Source organism: Tachyglossus aculeatus, chromosome 18 (genome assembly GCF_015852505.1).
Source record: "Tachyglossus aculeatus isolate mTacAcu1 chromosome 18, mTacAcu1.pri, whole genome shotgun sequence".
NCBI classification, from domain to species: Eukaryota; Metazoa; Chordata; class Mammalia; order Monotremata; family Tachyglossidae; genus Tachyglossus; species Tachyglossus aculeatus.
Window position 1 is genome coordinate 9,112,799 of NC_052083.1, and position 26,807 is coordinate 9,139,605.

The 26,807-nt window shown below is 56.3% G+C and overlaps 1 protein-coding gene across 2 annotated transcripts; it reads right to left on the reverse strand.

Moving 5' to 3' along the window:
- On the reverse strand, positions 1–26,549 carry HSF1 (heat shock transcription factor 1). 2 transcript variants are annotated; one of them, XM_038760625.1, is made up of 14 exons: positions 26,357–26,549; positions 11,242–11,350; positions 10,729–10,865; positions 10,451–10,575; positions 6,191–6,266; positions 5,119–5,180; positions 4,816–4,912; positions 4,514–4,641; positions 3,957–4,187; positions 2,894–2,980; positions 1,604–1,709; positions 1,442–1,507; positions 1,184–1,253; positions 1–873 (listed from the first exon to the last, which is right to left on the reverse strand). In XM_038760625.1, exons 1-14 carry the CDS (start codon positions 26,471–26,473, stop codon positions 659–661), a joined length of 1,626 nt encoding a protein of 541 aa, XP_038616553.1. In that variant the 5' UTR covers positions 26,474–26,549; the 3' UTR covers positions 1–658. The 2 variants fall into 2 exon arrangements, with proteins under 2 accessions (XP_038616553.1, XP_038616554.1); XM_038760626.1 differs by lacking the exon at positions 2,894–2,980 and having other exon boundaries at positions 26,357–26,548.
- Positions 26,550–26,807: the final 258 nt, after the last annotated feature.

Genomic DNA, 26,807 nt, shown 5'->3' on the forward strand with positions numbered 1-26,807 from the left:
TATATCCTGTCTGTTTATAGATCTCTGTCTGTCTGTCGGTAGATATATATTCTCTATATGGGCGGGAGGGGGTGTGAGGGGGGAAGTTGGGGCTTCTCTCTTGTAAAAATCCAAAATACAATTCTATTAACAATGGTAGGGCCAAGGGCCCATGCAATCGACGGGGGGACACACCTGGGGATTGCAGGGACTGTGGGGGAGCACGTGGCTGTGAGGGCAGGTGGGGGGGTGTCCCTGGGCCAACTGTGCCCGCTGGCGTGCGTGTGTCGGGGTCACAGAGACAGACCCGGCCTCTTACCGGCAGGGAAAGAAGGGGTGGTTGGATAGCTGGGGCGGGGAGGGAGTGGGGGGGAGGGGGCAGCGGAGACCCTCTCTGAACTCAGCCATTCCTGCTCCTGGTGGGGCCGGCAGCCCTGCCCCCCTCGGCGGAGGGGGCTCTTCCTCCTCCCCCCTCCACTCCGTACGACCATCTGCGACTCCTGGGCAGCCTCCTTCCTGACCGTCCCGGCCCCGATGCTCGCTCGCTCGCTCCCTCAACCTGCGGGTGGTCTCTCCCAGCGGAGGGCAGAGGGGCGGAGGGTTCGCCGCCGACCCTTGGCCGGGCGCCGTCGCGAGGGCCCGGCCTCGCTCCCCACGCCCCGCCGCCACAGAGGGGCCCTTAGGAGACGGCGGGGTCCTCGGCTTTGGGTGGCTCCGGGCCGCCTAGCAGGGAGGCGGTGGGGTCGTCGGCGTAATTGTCGCCCTCGGAAAAGTAGGACCCCTCCCCCAGCTCGAAGAAGATGGGCAGGTCCCCGGCCCCCACGTCCACGGCGCTGGAATCCACCAGGAAGAGTGGCTGTGCGGTGTAATGCACCAACTGCTTCCCTGTGTGTGCTGGGGGTGGGGTGGGGTGTGAAGAGCAGGACCAGAGGAGGGGATGGGGTGGGTGTTCTGGCCTGCAGGGCCCGGCCCGGCACTGGGGCTGCTCAGATTCTGCCCTCTTACCCAGCCCGGGCTCCGGGATCTCGGCACTCCCCCTCCTCCATCTCCCCTTTCCCCCCAACCTGGGCGGGAAACCCCATGGCCAAGGGGGAGGGTCTAGTTACCGCCGAGGGGTGGGCAGGCCCAGAGACGGGATTGGGTCCGGGCTGGAGCCAGGGCCGAGGGCCAAGGACGGTTGGTGGCTGGGGGAGCCTGGACTCACCCGAGTCTGTGCTACTGGGTTCCGTCTCTGCCGGCTTCGGCTGCTCCTGGGAGGAGAGGAGATCCTGGATCTGCAGAGTGGGCGCGTGCCCGCGTTAGAGTTGGGGGTCCGGGAACAGGCACGTGGTGGGCCACAGGCCACACGCAAACCCGCCCCCAGCCTGGCCTGGGGAAACTAAGTAAGGGCCGGGCAGTGTTCAGACCCCCTCCAATTCCCCCCCCGACGGCCCCCGTGGCCTTGGGTCTACAGGCCACTCACGCTGGCGAGGCTGCTGTCCAGGTCGGGCAGGTTCACGTCGGTCACCGTCATCGAGGGACTGAAGAGCTGCCGGGGGGAGAAGGACGGGGTTTGGGTTAGAGAGGGCACAGGGTGGGCGGGGGCCCACCAGTTGGGACGGGAGACCGCCGACTCCCCACTCACGTCCAGCAGGGCGCTGGTGTCGACGCTGAAGCCGTGGGCCGTTAGCATGGTCTGCAGGTTGTCCAGGTTGGAGTCCATGGCCTCCAGATGGTCACTGAGCTCGGCCCTGGCACAAGAAGGTGGCGGTGAGGGGAGGCTGAGAGAGGGCAGGGCTGCCCCCGCTGTCTGCTTCTCGTTGGATGACACGGATGGGGGCTGCCCCCCGCCTCCACACCCACTCTGTCACTGCTGGACCTCCCGCACACCTTTCCCGCCAGCCTGGCTGGCGTCCAGACCTTTCATTCATTCATTCAATCGTATTTATTGAGCGCTTACTGGGTGCAGAGCACTGTACTAAGCTTGGGAAGTACAAGTTGGCAACATATAGAGACGATCCCTACCCAACAGCGGACTCACAGTCTAGAAGATCTCTTGGGTTCCTCCTGCTCCAATCTCTCCTGCAGGCCCTGAGCTGAAGCCAATGGCTAGTGGAGGAGGTGGAAGCAGGGACCCAGCCACTAGCGCAGAGACCAGACCAGACCCCCCTTCTCCTGCTCTCTCAGCCTTCCTCCACCACCCAGAGACCCTCCGGTCCCCCCTCACCCAAGGAAAAGACTCCACCAGGACTCTGTTTTTCCCAAATCCACGCATCCCCAACTGCACCTTTCCAACTACTCTCCACACCTCCTGAGGGGCCACCTGTGGTCCCCCTAGACCGTAAGCTCATTACAGGCAGGGAACATGCCCGCTGATTCTGTTGTACTGTGCTCCCTCATTCATTCATTCATTCAATTCAATCGTATTTATTGAGCGCTTACTGTGCACAGAGCACTGTACTAAGCACTTGGGAAGTACAAGTTGGCAACATATAGAGACGGTCCCTACCCAACAGCAGGCTCACAAGCACTTAGCACAATGCTCTACACATAGTAAGCACTTAAATACGACTGACTGACCCTGGCTGGGATCCCCGTCCCGGTGGAGAACTAGGCGAGCACCTCTGGATGGACCGCAGGGCCGAAGGAGGGGTGACTGGGGGCAGGGGAGCCATGCGGGGCAGGGTTAGTGAAGACAAGAGCAAGAAGTGGGAGCAGAGACAGGGGGAGGCCCAGAACCTGGGAACGAGGGGCATTGCTACCTTGGGGTAGAGGGGAGACGGCAGAGCTGGCCCAGGGGAGGGAGAAGCCTCCTGGAAGCCCCCGAGGCTTGGGCAGAGAGATGGACGGGCACTGGAAGGGGCTGGAGACCCCAGGTCCCCGGTTGGGTAACCGAGCCTTAACCCGGGAAGGGGGGGGGAGGGATGGGGCTAACCCTGGCTGAGCTCGGCCGTGGAGAGAGGATGAGGAGGGGCTGGGGAAGAGGCGGGAGACCTCAGTCATCTGTGGAGAGCGGGTCAAGCTGCAAGACAGAAACACAACAGGGCAAGCGATTCAAAGCCCAGGAGCCGTGGCCCGGGGCGGCAGGAGGGGTAGGCAAATTGGCCCTCTGTGCTGTTCAGATCCCATATGGCACCTCCTCGGAGGGGAGGAGTACCCCCCTCTGGGAAACAAGGTGGGAATCCACGAAAGGGGACGTGAAAGTAGACGGGCAGTGGCATCGGCAGTCTTGCTTGGGCACCGTGTGGCTCCTGTGGCCTCGGCCCGGGCCCCGGCCACTGTTCTCTGCAAACACCCTGCTTGACCCGTCTTAGCTTCAGGTCCTTCGTGGGCTCCCGGGGGGCGGGGGGGGGGGGGGGGGGGTGAAGGCCTGAGGGGAGCTCTCCGCACTGAGCCCATGGCATCACCCAGGGTGGGGAGAGGGCCCTATTGCCGGAGGTGGCAGACTGGAAGGGTGGAGGGGATGGGTGGGGAAGGAAGGTGGGAAACAGAGAGCATCTGGTGGGTTAGTAATAGTGCCAAGAAGGTGGTATCTCAGAGTGGAAGAAACCTGGGCTGTCCAGAACCCCTAGATCAAAGTCACCCTGCTCACCCCTCTTGTCCACCTTTGCATCTGGCTTGGGCACCCTGTCCCACCACCCCACCCCGTCACCTGTGGAAAACCCAGCTCTGGAGCCGGGTGGGTCACAGGAAGCCCAGTGTCCCTGGGCCCGGACAACGCCCTTCCCAGCCTCTGGCCTTGCCCCGGAGGGTGTGGCGGTGGTATGTGAGGGGGCTCCGGATGCCATGAAGAAGTCGTGGTCTGTGTGTCTCCCCCAACCCCCCACTGGCTGCCGAGGGCTTCCTGAGCCTGGTGGAGCATCGCTTTCCCTGCTGGGGTCAGACACGATGGAGCCCGGGTGCCCACACGTTCTATCGCCGGGCCTGCTTCGACTCGGAGCGCCCCACCCCACTCCGGCGGGACTGGGAGGGGTGCGGGGACCCCGTCTCCCACTCACTTATCGAGGCAGGCGACGCTGAGGCACTTGTCTGTGGAGGGGCCGCCCCCGGCTCGGGTGGGGGCGGGGTTCGAGAGGCCCGGCTCGTGCTCCTGGAGGATGGAGTCGATGAAGGTGGAGGGTGACAGGGGCGTGGCCGCGGAGGCAGGGTGGCCGGGGCTGGCCTCCTCGATCCGGGGGCTGGGGGCCGGGCTGGGCGGCTCCTCTTTGATGCGCACCATGGGACTGGCTCTAGGGACACAGCCGGGGACCGTGAGGGGGGTGGGGGGGACACCAGTGGGGACCATGATGGGAGGCACAATTGAAGTCCGTGCCAGGAAGAGACTGACGGAGACGGGGGGAAGAGGGGTTTCCACAGCTGGGGCTGTCGTGGCCCAGACTGGCCCACGCTGGCCACCAGGATTTTCTCAGATTTCCAGTGGTCCACTCCAAACCAGAAGCTTTAGGGTGACGGTCCGAGACACAGCCCCCTGCGCCCTCGCCCACCCGCCCCGGCTCCCCTGAGGGTCCCACGGCCCCACGTGAGCGAGGGGCCTGGGCCGCCTTCCCCACCGTACCTGTCATCCAGACTGCCGCCGGGCGAGGCCGAAGGGCTGGATTCTGTGACGTCAGAGATGATGGGCCCAGAACTGATCGCCGAGTCGGCGGGGTAGAGGTTGGGGCTGCTGTAGGCTGGGGATGAAGCCTGGAACAGGCCGGCCCGCCGGGGAGGGGAGATGGATGGGTGTGCGGTGGCAGAGACGGGAGGGCAGGCAGAGAGGTGGGAGAGGCGGGGGCCGTTTCCCGAGACCTGGGCATCCCCGCCCTCTGCGCTTCCCTCCGGCCCCGGCCCGGCCCAGCCCGGCTCCGCTGCACTGACCGTGTACGGGGAAGAGCCGGGCACGTGCTCCAGGGAGTACTGGCGCCCATACTTGGGCATCGAATGGGTAGAGCTGCTGTCGTTCAGCATCAGCGGGCTGTGGTGGGGGGAGCGAAGGGCGACAAATGGTGGGCAGGCGAGAGGGTGCTGGGGGCGGGTGGGGTTTAGGGAGAGGGGCTTCCAGGAGACGGCAGTGGGGACGGGGGCCCTGGGGCACGGGTGTGGAAAATCCCTGAGTGAGGGGGAAGACGACAGGCTCAGGTGGGGCAGGGTGGCCCACCCCCTCCCCACCCCTCAACTCACATCTTCCTCTTGACGCCCAGGATCCGGTTCGACTGCACCAGCGAGATCAGGAACTGGATGAGCTGTGGAGGTGAACCGAGGGTCCTCAGTGGGATCTGGGGTCCCCTGCCCCCCAGCCTGCGGCCCCTCCCGTAGCACCACCGAGGACGGTGAGGGGTCCCCAGGTCCGGGGGAGCGGGGCGCTGACTGGTAGCCGGTAGCCCCAGCTGGCCGTGAGCCGCGTCAAGGGAGGTGCTGCTGTGATTGAAGCTGCTCTGGAGATCCCCCCCAACCTCAGCCCTGGACGGATCTCCAAACCTACCTGGCCCAACCACCCCACTAAACAATAATTTTGGTAGCCGTCAAGTGCTTATCGCGGGCCAAGCTCTGCGGTACGTATGAGATAATCAGATTAGAAACAATCCCTTGTCCCATACAGGAATCACAATCAAAGCGGGGAATAATAATAATGATAATGATGGCATTTGTTAAGTGCTTACTATGTGCAAAGCACTGTTTTAAGTGCTGGGGAGATGACAAGGTCATCGGGTTGTCCCACGGGGGGCTCGCGGTTTTAATCCCCATTTCACAGATGAGGTAACTGAGGCCCAGAGAAGTGACTTGCCCAAAGTCACACAGCTGACAAGTGGCGGAGCCGGGATTTGAACCCCGGACCTCTGACTCCAAAGCCCGTGCTCCTTCCACTGAGCCACGCCGCTTCCCCTAAGGGAAGAACAGGCACTGAATCCCCATTTTACAGATGAGGTAACTGAGGCCCAGAGAAGTGACTTGCCCAAAGTCACACAGCTAAGTGGCGGAGCCAGGATTTGAACCCCGGACCTCTGACTCCAAAGCCCGTGCTCCTTCCACTGAGCCACGCCGCTTCCCCTAAGGGAAGAACAGGCACTGAATCCCCGTTTTACAGCTGAGGGACCTGAGGCAGAGAGACAGGTGATCTGCCCAGGGTCTCACACCAGGCGAGAGGCGGAGCCGGGATCGGGATTGGGGTCTCCTGGCTTCCATTCCCAGGCTCTTTCCACCAGGGCCCGCCGCCTCCTCCCCTGGGGACCTTTCCCCGGCGGCTGCCATTCACCTTGTTGACGACTTTCTGCTGCTGGGCGTGCTTCTGCCTCAGACTGGCCACCTCCCGCCACAGCGCTTCGTTCTCACTGCAACAGAGCGGCTGCTGTCAGCCAGGCAGCGGCAGAGAGCGAGCCAGTCAGTGGCCTCTGGAGCCGGGGCCCCTGGCTGCACCCAGAATGCGACTGTAAATCTGGTCCTCCCGGCCCCCCACGGCCCCCGCGACCCTGCTGCTGGGGGCCGGGGGACCGACCTCCTTCCCGGCCCTGCCGTGCCGCACCATCCCCCGGCCTAGGCACCCCCGGCCCAGGAAAGGGCAGAGCTTTGTGCGCGCCCACAAGCAGCAGGGCGTGGGGGAAGGCAGACAGGGTCATCCACTGAAGCATTTCACCGGACCGCTGGGGCTCTGGGATGTCGTCACCTTGCAATTAGGGCCGCTATCAGTTGCGCCAGATCAGAGCGTTGGCCCGCGGCCCCGTGTTTGAGGCGGCCCTGCCCACCCCTCAGCTGTGCCTCAGCCCCCGGCAGATCTGCCTATCTATTCTATTTTATTTTGTTAGTATGTTTGGTTTTGTTCTCTGTCTCCCCCTTTTAGACCGTGAGCCCACTGTTGGAGGAGGCCTTCCCAGACTGAGCCCCTTCCTTCCTCTCCCCCTCGTCCCCCTCTCCATCCCCCCATCTTACCTCCTTCCCTTCCCCACAGCACCTGTATATATGTATGTACATATTTATTACTCTATTTATTTTACTTGTACATATCTATTCATTTTATTTTGTTAGTATGTTTGGTTTTGTTCTTTGTCTCCCCCTTTTAGACTGTGAGCCCAATGTTGGGTAGGGACTGTCTCTATATGTTGCCAATTTGTACTTCCCAAGCGCTTAGTACAGTGCTCTGCACATAGTAAGCGCTCAATAAATACGATTGATGATGATGATGATCTGCCTATACCTCCTGACCTCTGCCCTGGTGACGAGGGGGGCCCGGAAAATGGGAAGCGGTCGAAATCCTGAGCCCTCCCAGTCGCGGGCCCAGAGAGACCCGCTGGGTGCCGACCCTCTTCCTCACCAGCCGGGAGTGCCAGGAAGGGCCCCTCTCCGGGTCCCCTGCTGCTCCTGGGAAGGGTTTTTCTCTTTGGGAGGCTGGGCAGAGCGGGATTACGGAAAAGCAGCCAGGACTTATGGGAGGGGCCCGGGGAGCGCTCTCTCTGAGGATGGGACCCTGATGGGACAGAGATGCCGACCCAGCTGCTCGGGGTCCACCTGCCCCTCTCATGGGTCGGTCCATCTGATAGCGAATTGAATTGAATGAACGAATGAGGGAGCACAGTACAACAGAATCAGCAGGCATGTTCCCTGCCCGTAATGAGCTTACGGTCTAGAGGGACCACATTTGGCCCCTCAGGAGGCGTGGAGAGTAGTTGGAAAGGTGCAGTTGGGGGTGCCCGGACTTGGGCCAAGGCCAGCCTTGGGAAAAACAGAGTCCTGGTGGCTAGGGTGAGGGGGGACCGGAGGGTCTCTGGGTCTTTAGACTGTGAGCCCACTGTTGGGTAGGGACTGTATATGTTGCCCAATTGTACTTCCCAAGCACTTAGTACAGTGCTCTGCACACAGTAAGCGCTCAATAAATACGATTGATGATTGATGATGACTGATGACTCCTCACCCAGGGCCCGATCAGAGTCAAGGATCCCTGCCACAATGGGCTCAGCAAACCTCCCTGCTGGACCCACAGCTCAGGGCAGGGAGACAGCAGTGGGGGCGATGAGAAGAGGCGGAGAGAGAGGGAGGGAGAGGGAGCATGTATGTGTTTGGTGTGGTGGGGGGGTGGGACTAAGGAAAGACCGGACACTCACTGACCCACAGGGCTGCCCAGAAACCCAGCAAGATCCACTTGGCCCTGCCTGGCGGGGTATCCTAAGGAAACTGAATGTGTACATCCCATCCCACGCAACCCCCCCGCCCCACCCCAGAGCTGACTGAAGCAAATATGTATCAGCCCTGCATTCTCTGGCCAAGGTCCAGGCACCCAGGTCAGATCCCCGACTCTCTCCGCGTTTCCCTCGCCGCTGTCTCTGAAGCCCCGACTCCCGGCCTCCCTCTCCCTGCCTGCCACTTGCCCCAGGCTTCAGCCAGGAATGGCCTCCAAGATTCTGGCCCGGTTCGCCCCCTCCGTCAATTTTTCCAATCGAGCTCAGGGCCACCTCCACTGGGAAGGCCTCTGGGATTGACTCCCCTACACCCCCCTCAGATCAAAGAGACTGGGGACTGTTGAGGGGTCTCAGTTTGTCTTGGAGACTGCACTGGGCAACTCCCTCAAGTTTGGGGCCAGTTCTGTTTTCAAATTGTGAATGCAAGTGCCTAGCCCAAGGCTCTGCTAATTGTATAGTAATGACCACCCCCCCCCTTCACACACACACTTTAGGGAGACTAAGGTCCTCTGGCAGCACTAGAGCTTTGGGGAGAGGGCTGCTGGCTGGATCAGGGAAGCCCTGTCTGGAGTCAGGGATTAGATGGAGCGACCTCTTAGGACTCCTTCCAGTCTTCTGGTTGGGTGGGCCCTGGTGGTCCTTGGCGGGCACGGAGGGCCCTGCTCTCCACAGGGATGGGAGCTGAGCTGGTCTGCTGAAGGAGGGTCCGGGTTGGGGCCCGCCCACCCAGCTCAGCCCCCGCTCCCCACCCTAACCACTCTGACAACCCACCCTGGACGCCCAGCCTTCCCTGACGTCTAGCTGACATCCTTCCCGCTGCAATTTAGGCAGGGCTCGGTCGGGTTTCAGGTGGCTGGCTGAGTCCTGGGGCTGGAGGCCAAAGAGAACCTCCGACCCCAAGGCCTGCTCCTTCAGAAGAGGAATTCTGGGATTGCCTCTCTTCCTTTATTCCCGGGTAACGGCTCCCATGCCCTCGGCCCTGGGCTGTGGCCAGCCGGAGAGGAGAGGGCCCTTGCCGAACCCGGGCTCAGGCACTTCTAGGCAGGGTGAGGGTGGGCTGAGGTCAGCCCGACTAATGCCCCTGCCCACTCTGGGCTCTCTCTTGGAGCAGAGCTCCTCGCAGTCACCCCCAGAGCAGCAGCGCAGGTTCTCAGCACGGGGCTCCTGGATGTCTGGTGGGGCCGACTAGCGGGACCTAGCCATCCTCCAGGGAAATGACATAGCGGGTCCCCGAGGGGGAGGGCAGGGACGGCAGGTGGAGCACGGCCTTGGTGTTCAGGGGACGATGGCAGATACGAGCTGAGCAGTTGCCGCTGGCTAAGGACTGGCAATAGTTGGGGGCATCTTGGCCCTAAGTGGGCCCGAGGGATCAGGGCGCCCCACTACCAACATCTCCCAAGGGGCTGGGGTGGGGAGACTGCTCGGGGAAGGACGGTGCTTGACAAATATGAGGCCATGGAAGTGGGCTGTGGGTGATGGGGTCTTAGCCAAAGCCAACACCCCAACTCTGGGGGCACCGAGACCCAGAGAGATGGTGCTAGCAGCAGCAGCAGCTCGGGGCATCTAGGGTGCCAATGTTTCCACGAGCCCAAGGTGGCGGGGTGACGCTGTCTACTCCCGAGAGGAACATCAATCAATCAATCGTATTTATTGAGCACTTACTGTGTGCAGAGCACTGTACTAAGCGCTTGGGAAGTACAAGTTGGCAACATATAGAGACAGTCCCTACCCAACAGTGGGCTCACAGTCTAGAAGACTGTGAATATGTAGAGAACATATCCTCTCCTCCTCTCCATCCCCCCCCGCCCTACCTCCTTCCCCTCCCCACATCACCTGTATATATGTTTGTACAGATTTATTACTCTTTCTATTTTACTTGTACATATTTCCTATTCTATTTATTTTGTTAATGGTGCACATCTAGCTTTCTGTCTTTTTATTTTGATGATCTGACACCTGTCCACACGTTTTGTTTTATTGTCTGTCTCCCCCTTCTAGACTGTGAGCTCGTTATTGGGTAGGGACCGTCTATGTTGCCAACTTGTACTTCCCAAGCGCTTAGTACAGTGCTCTGCACACAGTAAGCGCTCAATTAGTACGATTGAAAGAATGAATGAATGAAATACAGCCGCCCGCATGTTCCCCCAGAGAGGCCCACCAGACTTGCCCCTGCTAGAGGCTGGAAGATGGCAGTGATTGCCCGGGGCTCCCTGAGGTCTAGACCCCACCACCCCCACCTCCTTGGAGTCCAGACCACCGCCCTCAGACCCCCTCTCCCTAGCTACTTGGTTCCAGGGGTCCCCCGCCGTTCTCGCCCCACCACCACGGTCCCCAACAGCACGTACTGCTTCATGGCGATGAGCTTGGAGTCCATGCTCTCCTGCTTCCCCTTCATCAACTGCACGTCTGTCAGCAGCTTGGTCACGTTGTCCTGCCTGACCTTGAAATCCTCACTCTTGATACTGGAGACCTGGGGGCCGAGGAGAGAGACGGGTAATCCAGGTGGCCCACTCGGGGATGGCCCGGGCACCCAGCCCCTGCCCCCACCCCCGGTGACTAGCCTTGGGCCTGGAAAGGTCTGGGGGTGGAGGGGAGGGCGAGGGAGAAGGCAACACGCACTTACACTGGTGACTTTCCTCTTGATGCTCTCCAGCAGCTGCTCCTGGCCGCGGACGAAGTACGGGTGCTGGAACTCCGTGTCATCCTTCTCCGGCTTTACCAGGCCACCCTGTTCGATGTGGACCACTTTCCGGAAGCCATCTGCCATCCCCGGGAGAGAGCGACCCAGCGTTGTGGTGGGGCCCAAGTAGGAGGGGGTCCCCTCCATCCTTCTAAGCAGGGGGCCCCTTCTGAGGTCCCAAGCCGACCAGAATGGACTTAGACCCCTCGGACACTCGGGTGGTGAAGCTCGCTTTCTGGTCAGGGGTTGTGTCCGGACACGAAGGCCATCCCACAACCGCGGGGCAGGGTGGTGGGGATGGGGCGCGAGGTTAAGGGATTTCTCCCACCCACCCTCTCTCCCGGTTACGGCAAGGGGACGGCAGGTGAGCCTGGCCACGTCCGTTCTCCCCTCCCGCCCCCCTCCCCACTCCATCTGATGCCAGCAGGGCACTGGCAAGCTGGAGGGGCGACTCACACATGTTAAGCTGCCGCACGAAGCTGGCCATGTTGTTGTGCTTGAAGTACTTGGGCAGCACCTCCTTGGCGAACTGTCCTTGGTCGAACACGTGGAAGCTGTTACCGCTCTGCCAGAAAACCCAGAGCAGGCCACCTGTCACCCGCTGCCCGGCCGCCCCGAAGGAAGGCCGGCCCGGGAAGTGGCCTTCGGGGACCTCTCTGCAGTCCGATGGCCCTCGGACTCCACAGGGGAGAGGTTTCTGAGGGTTTCCAGGAACCCGGCAGCCCAGACCCTGACGGCCTCCACCTAGGCCTCTGTGTTGGGGGGCGGGGGAGGGAGGGAGGGACCCAAGTTAGCTGGCATTGCCGGCTGCTCCCGCCTGGTGGAAGGAATAACAATGATTACGGTATTTGTAAAGCGTTTACTATGTGCCAGGCACTGTACTAAGTGCTGGGGTGGATACAAGCAAATCGGATTGGACAGAGTCCCAGTCCCACGTGGGGCTCACAGTTTCAATCCCCATTTTACAGATAAGGTAACTGAGGTACAGAGAAGTTAAGAAAGGGGTCCGGAGAACCTGGGGGTCGGGTCTCCTGGAGGTTCAGGAGAGCTAGAAGGGAAGCAGGGAACGGGGCTGAGGCCAAGAGGCCGGGCTTTGTCCCCCGATCCCTCCCTCTCCTGGGTGTTTGCCTTGGGAAAACAAACCCGCCTCGGCCCATTTTCCCTCTGTCCGGACGAAAAACACGCCACCGGCTTCTGGAGTGAAATCTCGTTTCCCTTCTGGTTCGTGAGGCAGGAACCGGACAATGGCAAAATCCAGGGAGGTGACCCAGTCCAAGGGAGACGGGGTTTCACATCCCAGCCAGGCGGGTGAGGGATGGAGCCCAGGTAAGGGTGGGCTCGCCCCTTGCTGCCAGGCCCCCACTTAGCCCCCTTTCCCTTCCAGTGCCTCGGTCCCCGAGGGGCAGCCGAGTGGAGCCGCTGACAAGCCCTAGATTTTCAGCGGGAGAAGGCCAGTGGCCGCTCGCTCTCCAGACCACCCACACGGAGCCAGGGAACGACAGAGCTCCCGCTGCCCTCCTGGAAGTCCGCCCAGGAGCCAGAAAACTGCCCAGAGAGTCGTCCGTCAAGCGGCACTCCCGAGAGTGGGGAGGAATGGGCCAGGCAGGGGAGAGACCACAATCATCATCATCAATCGCATTTATTGAGCGCTTACTGTGTGCAGAGCACTGTACTAAGCGCTTGGGAAGTACAAGTTGGCAACAATCCCAGGCCCCTCCCCAATTTGTGTGTCTCAGGGAGGGGGGACCATCCACAGGCCCCCAGAAGCTCCCACTAGATGTACCCTGCAGCCCCGGTACCTCGGTCCGGGCCGGAACGGCTCCGGTGTCTCAGGAGCGAGGAGGAGCCAGGTTGCAGGGAGGCCCGGGTTACTGGAGAGGAGCGGGTGCCCCTGGGGCTGCCGATTACACACATGGGGGAACACAAGTCATGAGCACACTGTGGCACCCCACTCACTCCCCTGGCTGAAGTTCCCAAATGAGGTCGGGAGGTGAGGCAGGCTCGGGATTTGGGGGGCTGGCTACCTCCCCTACAATTCCAGTCTGCTTGTTGTGGGCGAGATGTGTCAACAGGGTTCTCCCCACAGTGCCAGGCCCTCTGGCACCCCCATTTTAGGCTGGGCTTGGGCCATGGGGGCATTTGGGGGTTGGCTGGGGAACACCTGGGCACGTTTAGTGAGTTTGCTCACTCCTGACATTGTGGGTCCTGGGGAGAGCACCCACCCAAAAGCAAATTCACCCCCAGGCCAGGCAGGGCCCCTGGAGTCCGGGGCCTGGGTCTCCGACCCGTTCCAACGGGGAGGCCCAGCGTTAAAATTGGTCGAGCCCAAGCTTGGTGAAATGGATCAGGCCAGACAGTGCAGACGCAGGCCTGGCCCTGGAGAGCATCCAACCCCGCTTCCAGCTCGGCCTGGCAACCTGTTGAGGTCAGTGCTAACTCGAAGCCTTATGCCTCGGGTTCCAGCCTCCCTACTCAAAGAACACAAGGCGGACACCCGCAACAGGAACAGATGATGGTGCAGATCGGCTGGCCCGCCCTCACCCAGCCCCCTGCCAGCAGTCCAATCTGGGAGCGCCGGGGCTCTTAAATGGGCATTAAAGGTCTTGATTTGTGGCGATTCCAGAGGCAGATCGGTGGGGACTTCAGGGAGTGGCCCGACCCCGCTCCCCGCTTCACCAAGAACTGGGACGGTGCCAGGCAGAACCACCAGCCCCTAGGCCCTTCCGAGCTAGAGTTCAGTACGGAATTGGATGAATAGCTTGCCAGTGGCGGTTCTGACATCGCATTTCCCAGCAACAGGGCTGAGAGAGAAAGAGAGAGCGAGAGTGATGGTGGGGGAGGGAAGGGGAAAAGGGGGCATATGAGGCTATTACACAGACAAATGGCTTTGGGATCCTCACAGTTGGTCGGCAACGGGGACCAAATCACCCACCACCCCTCACCTCCCGAGGATCCCCCTGTGCGATGGACTCTGGCTTGATTGACTGACTGGTATCTGTTAAGCGCTTACTGTGTGCCAGGTACTGTACTAAGCACCGAGGTCAATACACCATCTTGCTTTTGTTTTCAAAGGTTCGGCTTCTGATGTCTCTGGGTACTCCCTCCTCCCTCAGAAGAGCTGAGATTGGGGCTGACACCGGAATGCTCGGTAAGATGGGAAGTAGGCCCGCTCAGCCTATCATTAGGCAGTCCTAACTCCTCAGGGAACTGGGATACCACCCCCCCTTTCTCCTTCCCACTCCCAAACGGCAAGACGGTGGCCATGGTACGGAACGATGGGGTTCAGGCGGAGTTCAGTCCTGCTTCGATGGTTGGGTTGCCGGTCCTTCACTGCCTGGAGAAGAATAGGGTCTAGCAGCCTCTCCCTCACAGCCCCAGGAGTGAGAAGTCCTGCCTGGTCTAAAGATGGGAATACCAGCTTGGGGGGGCGGGGGGGGATCGATGTCCAGCTGGATGCAGGGTAGACTGCAGGGGGATCCCCAAGACCCCCCTCTCCCTGGTCTGATTGATTCCATGGGGGCAGGAAAGTTCTTCAGAGTCCAGACCAAGGCACTCCCTCATCCTTGGACCCTGCCTCCCCTTTCCCCGGAGATCCCCCTAGCAGCGCCCGAGATGCCAGTTGCAGTGGGTGGGCGGGACCCCATGCGGGAAGCCCCCGAAGACACGCAGGCACGTGTGCCAGACGCACGAGACCCTCACCCCCCTGGAGCGAAGCCCAGACTGGGCCCTGGTCTTTGGCCTAGACAGGATTCCACTGGGGAGAGCCCAATTTGGGTCCCTGCCAGTCTCCAATCGAGATTCTTGGGACACGATGCCATCTCCCTGGTTCCGGGAACGGGTCCATGATTCCTCCCTCTCCATTTCCTTCAGAGTTACGGGGGGCAGAAAGTCTGGCCCGCAGACATTCCCACTCCAGAGAGGCCAACAGAGAAGAGTTCCGATGCCCCTTGGGAAGAAAGAGAGGGGAACATCTTCCCTCCCGATAGGGTACCGACACCTCTACTCACATCAAGTCCTCCCCATCCACTGTCCTATTGGCTTGGCCAAGCCTGGAAGGAAGTGGCGTTAAGTTTGTGGAGGCCGGGGCAGGTGGAGAGGAGTTTGGGCAGAGGGCTGCAGGGGAAACGGAGTAAGAAGGATGAGAAAGAGGAGGCTACGGACCTCCTTTGGTGTGGTGAGGCCCGGGACTCTTTCCCTGTATGCGGGCCTGGAGGCTGGAGCTTGCTGTGGGCAGGGAATGTGTCCACTTATTGTTATACTGTACTCTCCCAAATGCTCAGTACAGTGCTTTGCACACGGTAAGCACTCAATAAATATCAATGAATGAATCCCAGATCCCCCAGGATTCTGGGACCAGGGTCTGCCAGGACAAGCCTCGGGGCGGTAACCCTCAGACCGGAGAGGCGCATGGAACCTCCCTCCCAGCCCCGCCACAACGCAACTTCCTCCGTCAGTGGGGGGCCGGGCTGTCAGATGACGGTTTCCTCCACTGGGCAGGGGAGGGGAGAGAGAAGGGCCACGTCTGGGCCTTTTCTCCTGCCCACCCCGGACCTGCGAACTCCAGGGAGCTCAATCTCCTCTCTGATCTCATTTGACGTTCACACCAGTCCGGCCAGACCCAGAGGTGGCCCAGGAGACCTGGGGTGAGGACGGCCGTTGGGCTTCCGCTCGGGCTCTCCACCAAGGGGTTGGCGGGAACGGATGCTCCCACTCCCGCCACTGGCCTGACCCCCTGAGTCCAGGCCTACCTCAGAACCCCTTCTCATTTTCCTCTCCTCCCCGGTACGGCGTGTCTGGTCTGTCACCACATCCTGCCGGCTCCCGGGGCCATAGTGCTCCCTCACCACCGGGCCAGCTCAGCGCTATCCTTTCGGGCTCTCCGGCCTCGCCTCTTCAAGCTAACGGGTGAACAGCTGCACCTTCGCCATCTGATGAGGCTGACCAGAGCCCATCACTTCTCTCCTCAAAAGCCTCCGATGGCTCGTCATTGCTTCTCCCGTAAAACAACATCTCCCGCCCCTTGGCCTCGGGACTCTCCAAGACGGCCCGGCTCCCTTTTACCTCAGCGCTGTCTCCTTGCTCAGCCTAACCCTTCTCCTAGCCGCCCCATGCCCTTTTTAGACTGTGAGCCCACTTTTAGACTGTGAGCCCACTGTTGGGTAGGGACTGTCTCTATATGTTGCTAATTTGTACTTCCCAAGCGCTTAGTACAGTGCTCTGCACATAGTAAGCGCTCAATAAATACGATTGATGATGACGATGCCCTTGACTCCCCTGCTCCCAACAGTTCTGGGAGAACCCCTTCCTCTCCAGCTTCACCAAACCACATCCACCTCCTCCTTCCAAGCCCTCCGTAGAAAGGCTACCTCCTCCAGAAAGTCGTCCCCAACTAATCCTCCAAACACGACACCCTATCGTTGCCACAGAACTCTAGCGGTATCCGTTCATTCACTGTCTCGGTCGGATCTTTTACTTCTTTTGTCTGTTTTCCAAGGCCTCAGGACAGTGCTCTGCGCACGGTAAGTGCTCGATCAATACCACTGATTAAAATAAAAAAGAATGAGGATGACCCCAGGGGTGACAGACCAGTCAGCTTGATTTCAAGGCCATTCACTCAATCGTATTTGAGCGCTTACTGAGCGCAGAGCACTGTACTAAGCGCTTGCCAGGGAAGACGGCCACCAAAACCAGTGAGGAGACGATCCCCAGTCGAGGCCCGCGACGTTGGAAAGTGACCAAAGAAGGCCGTGTCGGACGGACCGGATCAATTGGGGTTTTGGTTACTCCAGCCTGGCAGGCCCGAGAGCCGGGGGGCGGGGAGGGGAACTCGATTACCCAAGGACGTCTTTCGTCCAGCTGCACATGGTGTCCTCATCCACGAGCCAGCGACTCGCAAGTAGGGTTTCATGGAAGCTTCTGGGCAGCAGGCTCTGGAATTCTATCACATTGCCATCTTTAATTTCCCCCCACCTGCGGCTCCCCAGCTGGGAGGTGCCTCAGGACCCCCCGCGCTGTAGTCACCCGGCAGAGTTGAGAGCTGGGCCCTCACCGTTCGGCTCGGCCCGGAATATAAAGACGGAGGCACCGACTCACGGACCAGGGCCTGGAGCCAGGCAGGATTCCTGTCACCCGGGGCTACCCCAGAAGGGCAGCTGACCGGTGCTCGGCATCAGGCTAGGGGACCTACTGGGTGGGGTGACCCTCGGGGAAGGGAGCGGGGGCCTGGGGGAAGGACTGTTCGGATCTTCTTTAAGGAGCTGGTTGTGTTCATCAAGTCTGCAGATGGCATTCAGTTGGGTGGTGGCGTTAACACCTCAGAAGGCCAGGAACAGAAGTCAAAGAGAACTGAAAAAATTTGAGAAAATAACCCTCAATACTAGGATGAAATTCGTCCGGGACCTACGTGCCAGGTCTTCCGCTCAGGCACAAACAACAGACCTCGTGGCGACGGGATGGGGAGTCTGGCTAGGTACCGTTTCAGCAGAGAAAGAGCAGGGGACGGAGGTTCCAGTTGACCCGGGGTGAAGAGGAGTCAGCAACTCTGTGCAATTATTCAAACCACCAACGCGGTCACGGGCTGGCTCAACACAGAGCAGCGTGGCACGTGGGCGCTGGGCCAGGAATCTGCCTGATCAGGCATCTCTGAGTGGCCCGGCTTCGCTCACTGCGCTTTACGTGAGATGGGGAGAAACCCGAGAGGCCTGTGGGGTAGTGATGGAAGATGGGTACCAAGAGGAAACGTTAAATAAAGGAACGGTGGCGGTTCAGCGTGCGGAACATCAGAAGCAAAGTGATCCTGGGTCAGGCTGACGAGACACCCGGCAAAATATTCTGTTTCCGACACCCGCAGGAGACGGAAAGGCCAAAGGATGGGGGTGTGAGAGGAGGAAGTGGACGGACTGCCTGAGATGCTGCCTTCTAAGTCTCTCAAGATTTCTAGGTGGAGGATCCCAGAGCCGAGACAGGAGGAAAGAAATGGTTTTTAATTGCAGCAGGAGAGAGAGCTGGATTGGACACAAGAACTTCTTGGCTGTCAGGAGGTTACCCATAGCGACAGCCTTCAAGGGAGCCGATTCTAACCGGGCAAGATTGGAGTTGCCCGTTGTGACGAAGGCCTGGGATTCAGATTCAGGCTCCTGGCCTGACTCCCTGGCAGCCCAGCTCCTGAACTCGCTTCTTCGGGCCCCGCTTAGCCGGGCTTGAAGTAGTTTGCACAAAGGTTTTCGGGCTCCTAGAAGGCCAAAGTTCCCCGATGTCTAAGTGTGGTGCGGTGGCGGCAGCGGGGTGGGGGGACTGGGACTCATACCTGATTACTAGATTTGGGAGTCTGGCCTGGCCCCAACCACCCTGGGCGGTGCCACCTGGCTGGGGCAAAGTCAGGAGAGAACCCAAGCCCCCCCGTGCTGGCCGTACCGTCGGCCCTACGGGGTGAGCTGAGCCCACGTTCCCAGCTACTTCCAGTAGCCTGGCTTAGCTGGTGGCCAGCTCTGTCCTGGCCAGAGACAAGCAAAAAAGACAGGCCCATTTTGGGGACCTCCAGGAAAGAGGATTGTGCCCTGGGGAAGGGGAAGAGGGGAGTGCTCTGGACACTAGGACTGGCGTCCTCACCCCCACATGCGATGTGAGCAGTAGATACGGAAATATTTCTCCAAGTTGATTAGAAAATCCTCAGATTTAGAAACTGGTCAACTACAGGTCAATAACACCCCCGCAAGCTCCAGAGAACGTCACAACGTACGGGCGTAATTTAACCTCCTAGAAGTGCCTGGGCAGTGGGCTGATTTTCCAGCCCGCTTCTGGAGGGGTCAGGCAAAGCGCTGGGACAGTTAAGGACAAACAGACGACTGCTCCGGGACCAGATGAGTCCAAGCAGCAAGTAGCACTCGCTGGGCAGGGTGCTCGGAGCAGGCTGCCAGGGAGAGGCCAAGTACTGTGGCTTTGTGAGAAACAAGAGTCCATCTTTCCTTTTTCCCATCCTTTTGGGGAGGCGCGGGAGGGAGAGACAGAAATCTGAATGGCACCCCAAAGCTTTGGTGTCTGTCTCCCCCTTCTAGACTGTGAGCCTGCTGCTGGGTAGGGACCGTCTCTATATGTTGCCGACTTGTACTTCCCAAGCGTTTAGTACAGTGCTCTGCACACAGTAAGCACTTAATACAATGAATGAATGAATGAATTTCGCTCGGGGTGGGGAGGGTGGCCTCAGTTTGAAAGTTTCTACCCAGATTCCTCCCCATGCCCAGGCTATTGATCCCTCAACCCTCCCACTGTCTTTGCTGTTCACTACACACCCAACCCCACAACATCCATCCCATGTTAACAATAAAAAGAAGAGGAACGATATTTGTTACTTACTATGCGCCAAGCATGGTTCTAAGCACTGGGGTAGACACAATGGGGTAGATACGTGGGACAACCTGATTACCCTGACTACTTCAATACCCTCATCTGCAAAATGGGGATTGAGACTGTGAGCCCCAAGTGGGACAGGGACTGTGTCCAACCTGCTTTGTATCTACACTATGTGCGGGGCACATAGTAAGCGCTTAACGAATCTCATAATTATTATTATAATTCTTAGTGCTGCTGCCAGCCCCGGGGAAAACTGGGGAGTCCCACAGACTTGGGGCATTTCTGTCGAAGCAGACCCGGGCCTTCCTAGAATTCACTGGCTTGATGCCCTGGTATCCGAGTGGAAGCTGTTGCTATGGAAACGAATCATCTGATCCCAGGGACTCAGCAGAGAGGCCTTGCATGCTCTAGCGGGTTTAAAGGCTATGACCCCACTCTCAACTCTGCGGGGGACCCACGGGGAGGGGAAGCACCATTAGGACACCCCCCCCATCCCCCCGGGGGCAACTTGGTCTGTCCACGAGGTCCTGCCCTCTCTGCTGTTCACTACAGTACAGTGCTCTGCACACAGTAAGCGCTCAATAAATACGACTGAATGAATGAACCCCCCCAATATCCATACCATAATAACGCAGCTCCGTGGAAAGAGCCCGGGCTTCGGAGTCAGAGGTCATGGGTTCTAATCCCAGCTCTGCCCCTTGTCAGCTGTGACTTTGGGCAGGCCACTTCACTTCTCTGTGCCTCAGTTACCTCTTCTGTAAAATGGGGATTAAGACTGTGAGACCCATGTGGGACAACCTGATTACCTTGCATCCCCCCAGTACGTAGAGCAGTGCTTTGCACATAGTAAGCACTTAAATGCCATAATTATTGATATTATTATTACTTTTAATAAGCAGGGTTCTAAGCACTGGGGTAGAGAAGCAGCGTGGCTTAGTGATAAGAGCATGGGCTTGGGCGTCAGAGGACGCCTGAGTGACCTTGGGGAGGCCACTTCATTTCTCTGTGCCTCAGTACCCTCATCTGGAAAATGGGGATTAAAACTGTGAACCCCAAGTGGGACAACCTGATTACTACTCTGTATCCCCCCCCCACACCGAGCTTAGAACAATGCTTGGCCCATAGTAAGCGCTTAACGAATACCATCACTGTTATTATCATTGTTACAAGTTGATCAAATTGGACGCTGTCCATATCCCACACGGCACTCGCAACCTTCACCCCCATTTTACAGATGCGGTCACGGAGGCATGGAGCAGTAAAGTGATGTTTTATCTGAACTTAAACTTTGGGGCCCGGGCCTCAGTGCCCGTCCCGGGGGCGGAGACCCCAGCCTGGGTGCCCCCGGGGGAGGAGGAAGAGCAGGTGGGCGCGAGTCACTTCACTTCTCCGGGCCTCAGTTCCCTCATGTGTAAAATGGGGGCAAAGACTGTGAGCCCCACGTGGGACAACCTGATTACCTTGTATCTCCCCCAACGCTGAGAACAGTGCTCGTCACACAGTAAGCGCTTCACAAACCCCATCATCATTACTACTATTCTCCAGGCCTCAGTTCCCTCATCTGTAAAATGGGGGTGAAGACTGTGAGCCCCACGTGGGACAACCTGATTTCCTTGTATCTCCCCCAGCGCTTAGAACAACGCTTGTCCCATAGTAAGCGCTTCACAAACACCATCATCATTACTATTATTATTATTCTCTGGGCCTCAGTAACCTTTGTAAAATGGGGATTAAGACTGTGAGCCCCATGTGGGACAACCCGATTACCTTGAATCTCCCCTAATGCTTAGAACAGTGCTTGGCACATAGTAAGCGCTTCACAAACCCCATCATCATTATTATTATTGCTCCCCGGGCCTCAGTGACCTCATCTGTAGAACGGGGATGAAGACTGCGTGCCCCATGTGGGACAACCTGATTACCTCGTATCTCCCCCAGCGCTTAGAACAGTGCTTGTCTCATAGTAAGTGCTTCACAAACACCATCATCATCATCATTATTATTATTTTTCTCCGGGCTTCAGTTCCCTGATGTGTAAAATGGGTTGAAGACTGTGAACCCCACGTGGGAGAACCTGATGATCTTGTATCTCCCCCAGCGCTTAGAACAACGCTTGACATATAGTAAGCACTTGACAAATACCACCACCATTATTACTATTATTCTCCAGGCCTCAGTTCCCTCATCTGTAAAATGGGGATGAAGACTGTGAGCCCCACGGGGGACAACCAGATCACCTTGAATCTCCCTCTAAGTTGGCTTAGAACAACGCTTGGCACATAGTATGCGCTTCACAAACCCCATCATCATTATTATTCTCCGGGCCTCAGTGACCTCATGTGCAAAATGGGGATGAAGATGTGGGACAACGTGATCACCTTGTATCTCCCCCAGTGCTTAGAATGGTGCTTGGCACATGGTAAGCGCATAATAAATACCATTATTATTATTATTATTACATACTAGGCGCTTAACAAATACCATCATTATTATTGCTATTATTCTCCAGGCCTCAGTTCCCTCATCTGTAAAATGGGGGTGAAGACTGTGAGCCCCACATGGGACAACTTGATCACCTTGTATTTCCCCCGGCGGTTAGAACAGAGTAAGTACACAGTAACTTACAGACTAAGTACATAGCAAGTGCTTAATAAATGCCATCATTATTATTATTACATAGAAAGGCTTAAATACCATCACTGTTATTACTATTATTCTCCGGGCCTCAGTTCCCTCATCTGTAAAATGGGGGTGACGACTGTGAGCCCCAAGTAGGACAACCTGATCACCTTGTATGCCCCCCGGCGCTTAGAACAGAACTTTGTACATAGTAAGTGCTTAATAAATGTCACTATTATTATGATTATTACAAAGTAAGCGCTTTACAAATACCATCATTATTATTACTACTATTATTGAGAAGCAGCATGGCTCAGTGGAAAGAGCCCGGGATTTGGAGTCAGAGGTCATGGGTTCAAATCCCAGCTCCAACAACTCTCAGCCCTGTGACTTTGGGCAAGTCACTTAACTTCTCTGTGCCTCAGTGACCTCATCTGGAAAATGGGGATTAAGACTGTGAGCCCCATGTGGGACAACCTGAGTACCTTGTATCCCCCCACCACTTAGAACAGTGCCTGGCACATAGTAAGTGCTTAACAAATGCCATAATTATTATTATTCTCTGGACCTCAGTTCCCTCATCTGTAAAACAGGGATGAAGACTGTAAAACCCCACCGTGGGACAACCTGATCACCTTGTAACCTCCCCAGTGCTTAGAACAGGGCTTTGCACATAGTAAGCACTTAATAAATGCTATTATTATTATTATTCTCCAGGCCTCAGTTCCCTCATCTGTAAAAACGGGGATGAAGACTGTGAGCCCCCCGTGGGACAACCTGATCACCTTGTAACCTCCCCAGCACTTAGAACAGTGCTTTGCACATAGTGAGCGCTTAATAAATGACATGATTATTATGATTATTCTCCAGGCCTCAGTTCCCTCATCTGTAAAATGGGGGTGAAGACTGTGAGCCCCCCATGGGACCACATGACTACGCTGTATTTACCGCAGTGCTTAGAACAGTGCTGGGCACAGAGTTAGCGCCTCCCAAATGGCAGGGTGATTCGTGGTGGAGGGTTCATTCATTCATTCAATCGTATTTATTCATTCATTCATTTCATTCAACCGTATTTATTGAGCGCTTACTGTGTGCAGAGCACTGTACTAAGCACTTGGGAAGTACAAGTTGGCAACATAAGGAGGCGGTCCCCACCCAACAGCGGGCTCACAGTCTAGAAGGGGGAGACAGACAACAAAACATATTAACAAAACAAAATAAATAGAATAAATATGTACAAGTAAAATAGAGTAATAAATATGTACAAACATATATACATATATACAGGTGCCGTGGGGAGAGGAAGGAGGTAAGGCGGGGTGGGGTGGGGAGGGGGAATGAATTCATTCATTCAATCGCATTTATTGAGCGCTTCCTGTGTGCAGAGCACTGTACTAAGCGCTTGGGAAGTACAAGTTGGCAACATCTAGACACGGTCCCTACCCAACAGCGGGCTCACAGTCTAGAAGGGGGAGACAGACAACAATTGTTAGCTGTGTGACTTTGGGCAAGTCACTTAACATCTCTAGGACTCAGTTACCTCATCTGGAAAATGAGGATTAAGACTGTGAGCACCCTGTGGGACAACCTGATCACCTTGCTACCTCCCCAGCGCTTAGAACAGTGTTTTGCACATAGTAAGCGCTTTACAAATGCCATCATTATTATTATTACTGAGTGCTTGGGAAGTACAAGATGGCAACACATAGAGACGGTCCCTACCCAATAACGGGCTCACAGTCTGGAAGGGGGAGACAGACAACAAAACAAAACACGTAGACAAGTCGGCAACATATAGGGACGGTCCCTACCCAACAACGGGCTCCCAGTCTAGAAGGGCGAGACAGACAACAAAACAAAACATGTGGACAGGTGTCAAGTCATCAGACTAAATATAAATAAAGCTAGATGCACATCATTAACAAAATAAATAGAATAGTAAATGTGTACAAGTAAAATTAAAAGGGTAATCAATCTGTACAAACATATACAGGGGAGACAGACAACAAAACAAAACATGTGGACAGGTGTCAAGTCATCAGACTAAATAGAAATAAAGCTAGATGCACATCATTAACAAAATGAATAGAATAGTAAATGTGTACAAGTAAAATTAAAAGGGTAATCAATCTGTACAAACATATACAGGGGGAGGCAGACAACAAAACAAAACATGGACAGGTGTCAAGCCATCAGACTAAATAGAAATAAAGCTAGATGCACATCATTAACAAAATCAACAGGATAGTAATTATGTACAAGTAAAATAAATACGGTAATAAATCTGTACAAACATATATACATATTTGTATATATATATACAAACATATATACATATATATACATATATATGTATACACATATACATATATATATATATATATAATAAATGCCATTATTAATATACAGGCTCACAGTCCATGTTGCCAACTTGTCCTTCCCAAGCGCTTAGTCCAGTGCTCTGCACATAGGAAGCGCTCGATAAATATGATTGAACGAATGAATGAATGAACATGTGGACAGGTGTCGAGTCATCAGGCTAAGTAGCAATAGAGCTAGATGCACATCATTAACAAAATAAACAAGATAGTAATTATGTACAAGTAAAATAAATAGGGTAGTAAATCTGTACAAACATATATACAGGCTCACAGTCTATGTTGCCAGCTTGTCCTTCCCAAGTGCTTAGTCCAGTGTTCTGCACACAGGATAAGGCTCAATAAATACGATTGAATGAATGAATGAACATGTGGACAGGTGTCAAGTCATCAGACTAAATAGAAATAGAGCTAGATGCACATCATTAACAAAATAAACAGGATAGTAATTACGTACAAGTAAAATAAATAGGGTAATAAATCTGTACAGACATATATACAGGCTCACAGTCTATGTTGCCAGCTTGTCCTTCCCAAGCGCTTAGTCCAGTGCTCTGTACACAGGCAGCGCTCAATACAATTGAATGAATAAATGAATGAACACGTGGACAGGTGTCAAGTCATCAGACTAAATAGAAATAGAGCTAGATGCACATCATTAACAAAATAAACAGGATAGTAATTACGTACAAGTAAAATAAATAGGGTAATAAATCTGTACAGACATACATAAAGGCTCACAGTCTATGTTGCCAACTTGTCCTTCCCAAGCGCTTAGTCCAGTGTTCTGAACACAGGAAGCGCTCAATAAATATGATTGAATGAAAAGGGGGGGACAGACAACAAAACAACACATAGTAACGAAGTAAAATAAATAGAATAGTAAATATGTACAAGTAAAAGAGAGTAAGTAATCTGTACAAACATAGAGGTGCTGTGGGGAGGGGAAGGAGGTAAGACTGTGAGCCCACCTTTTAGACTGTGAGCCCACTGTTGGGTAGGGACCGTCTCTATATGTTGCCAACTTGGACTTCCCAAGCGCTTAGTCCAGTGCTCTGCACACAGTCAGCGCTCAATAAATACGACTGATTGATTGATTGACTCCCCCTTTTGGACTGTGAGCCCACTGTTGGGTAGGGACCATCTTTATATGTTGACAACTTGGACTTCCCAAGCGCTTAGTCCAGTGCTCTGCACACAGTAAGCGCTCAATAAATACGATTGATTGATTGATTGATTGATTGACTCCCCCTTTTAGACTGTGAGCCCACTGTTGGGTAGGGACTGTCTCTGTATGTTGCTAACTTGGACTTCCCAAGCGCTTAGTCCAGTACTCTGCACACAGTCAGCGCTCAATAAATACGATTGATTGATTGACTCCCCCTTTTAGCCTGGGAGCCCACTGTTGAGTAGGGACTGTCCCTCTATGTTGCCAACTTGGACTTCCCAAGCGCTTAGTCCAGTGCCCTGCACACAGTCAGCGCTCAATAAATACGATTGATTGATTGATTGACTCCCCCTTTTAGACCGTGAGCCCACTGTTGGGTAGGGACCGTCTCTAGATGTTGCCAACTTGTACTTCCCAAGCGCTTAGTCCAGTGCTCTGCACACAGTAAGCGCTCAATAAATACGACTGATTGATTGATTGACTCCCCCTTTTAGACTGTGAGCCCACTGTTGGGTCTGGACCGTCTCTCTATGTTGCCAACTTGGACTTCCCAAGCGCTTAGTCCAGTGCTCTGCACACAGTCAGCGCTCAATAAATACGATTGATTGACTGACTCCCCCTTTTAGACTGTGAGCCCACTGTTGGGTAGGGACTATGTTGCCAACTTGGACTTCCCAAGCGCTTAGTCCAGTGCTCAGCACACAGTCAGCGCTCAATAAATACGATTGATTGATTGATTGACTCCCCCTTTTAGACTGTGAGCTCACTGTTGGGTCTGGACTGTCTCTCTATGTTGCCAACTTGGACTTCCCAAGCGCTTAGTCTAGTGCTCAGCACACAGTAAGCGCTCAATAAATACGATTGATTGATTGATTGGCTCCCCCTTTTCGACTGTGAGCCCACTGTTGGGTAGGGACCGTCTCTCTATGTTGCCAACTTGGACTTCCCAAGCGCTTAGTCCAGTGCTCAGCACACAGTAAGCGCTCAATAAATACGATTGATTGATTGATTAATTGATTGATTAAGGCGGGGGGGGGGAGGATGGGGAGGGTCTCACCGGGCTCCAGCAGATGAGGGTGTCGGTGTCCGGGTCTCCCACCAGGCTCCACAGCTTGGTGAGGAAGGCCGGGACGTTGCTGGGCCCCGCGGCTCCGGGGGTCCCCGACAGCTCCATCGCCCAGGGCGACTGAGGGGCGACTGAGGGGCTAGTGCGGGCCCAGTTCCCTCAGGCCCAGCATGGCCGCCGCCATCTTCGGACGGGCTCGTGCCCGCCGCGCGCATGCGCCGCAGGGGCGCGCGCCTCGGCTCGCCGGGCCTCACCGCGCATGCGTCCCCGGCCGTCTGGGCGCGCCGGCCTCACCGCGCATGCGTCTCCGGCCGTCGGGGAGCGCAGGCCTCATCGCGCATGCGTCTCCGGCCGTCGGGGAGCGCCGGCCTCACCGCGCATGCGTCTCCGGCCGTCGGGGCGCGCCGGCCTCACCGCGCATGCGTCTCCGGCCGTCTGGGCG

Excerpts from the sequence above, each read along its gene's own strand:
- HSF1 (XM_038760625.1), bottom strand. The coding sequence starts at position 26,473 with ATGGAGCTGTCGGGGACCCCCGGAGCCGCGGGGCCCAGCAACGTCCCG. Across the intron at positions 5,181-6,190 it reads AGCAGAAAGTCGTCAACAAG|CTCATCCAGTTCCTGATCTC; the intron begins GTGAATGGCAGC and ends TCACCTCCACAG. Across the intron at positions 2,981-3,956 it reads AGCGTCGCCTGCCTCGATAA|CTTGACCCGCTCTCCACAGA; the intron begins GTGAGTGGGAGA and ends TCTGTCTTGCAG.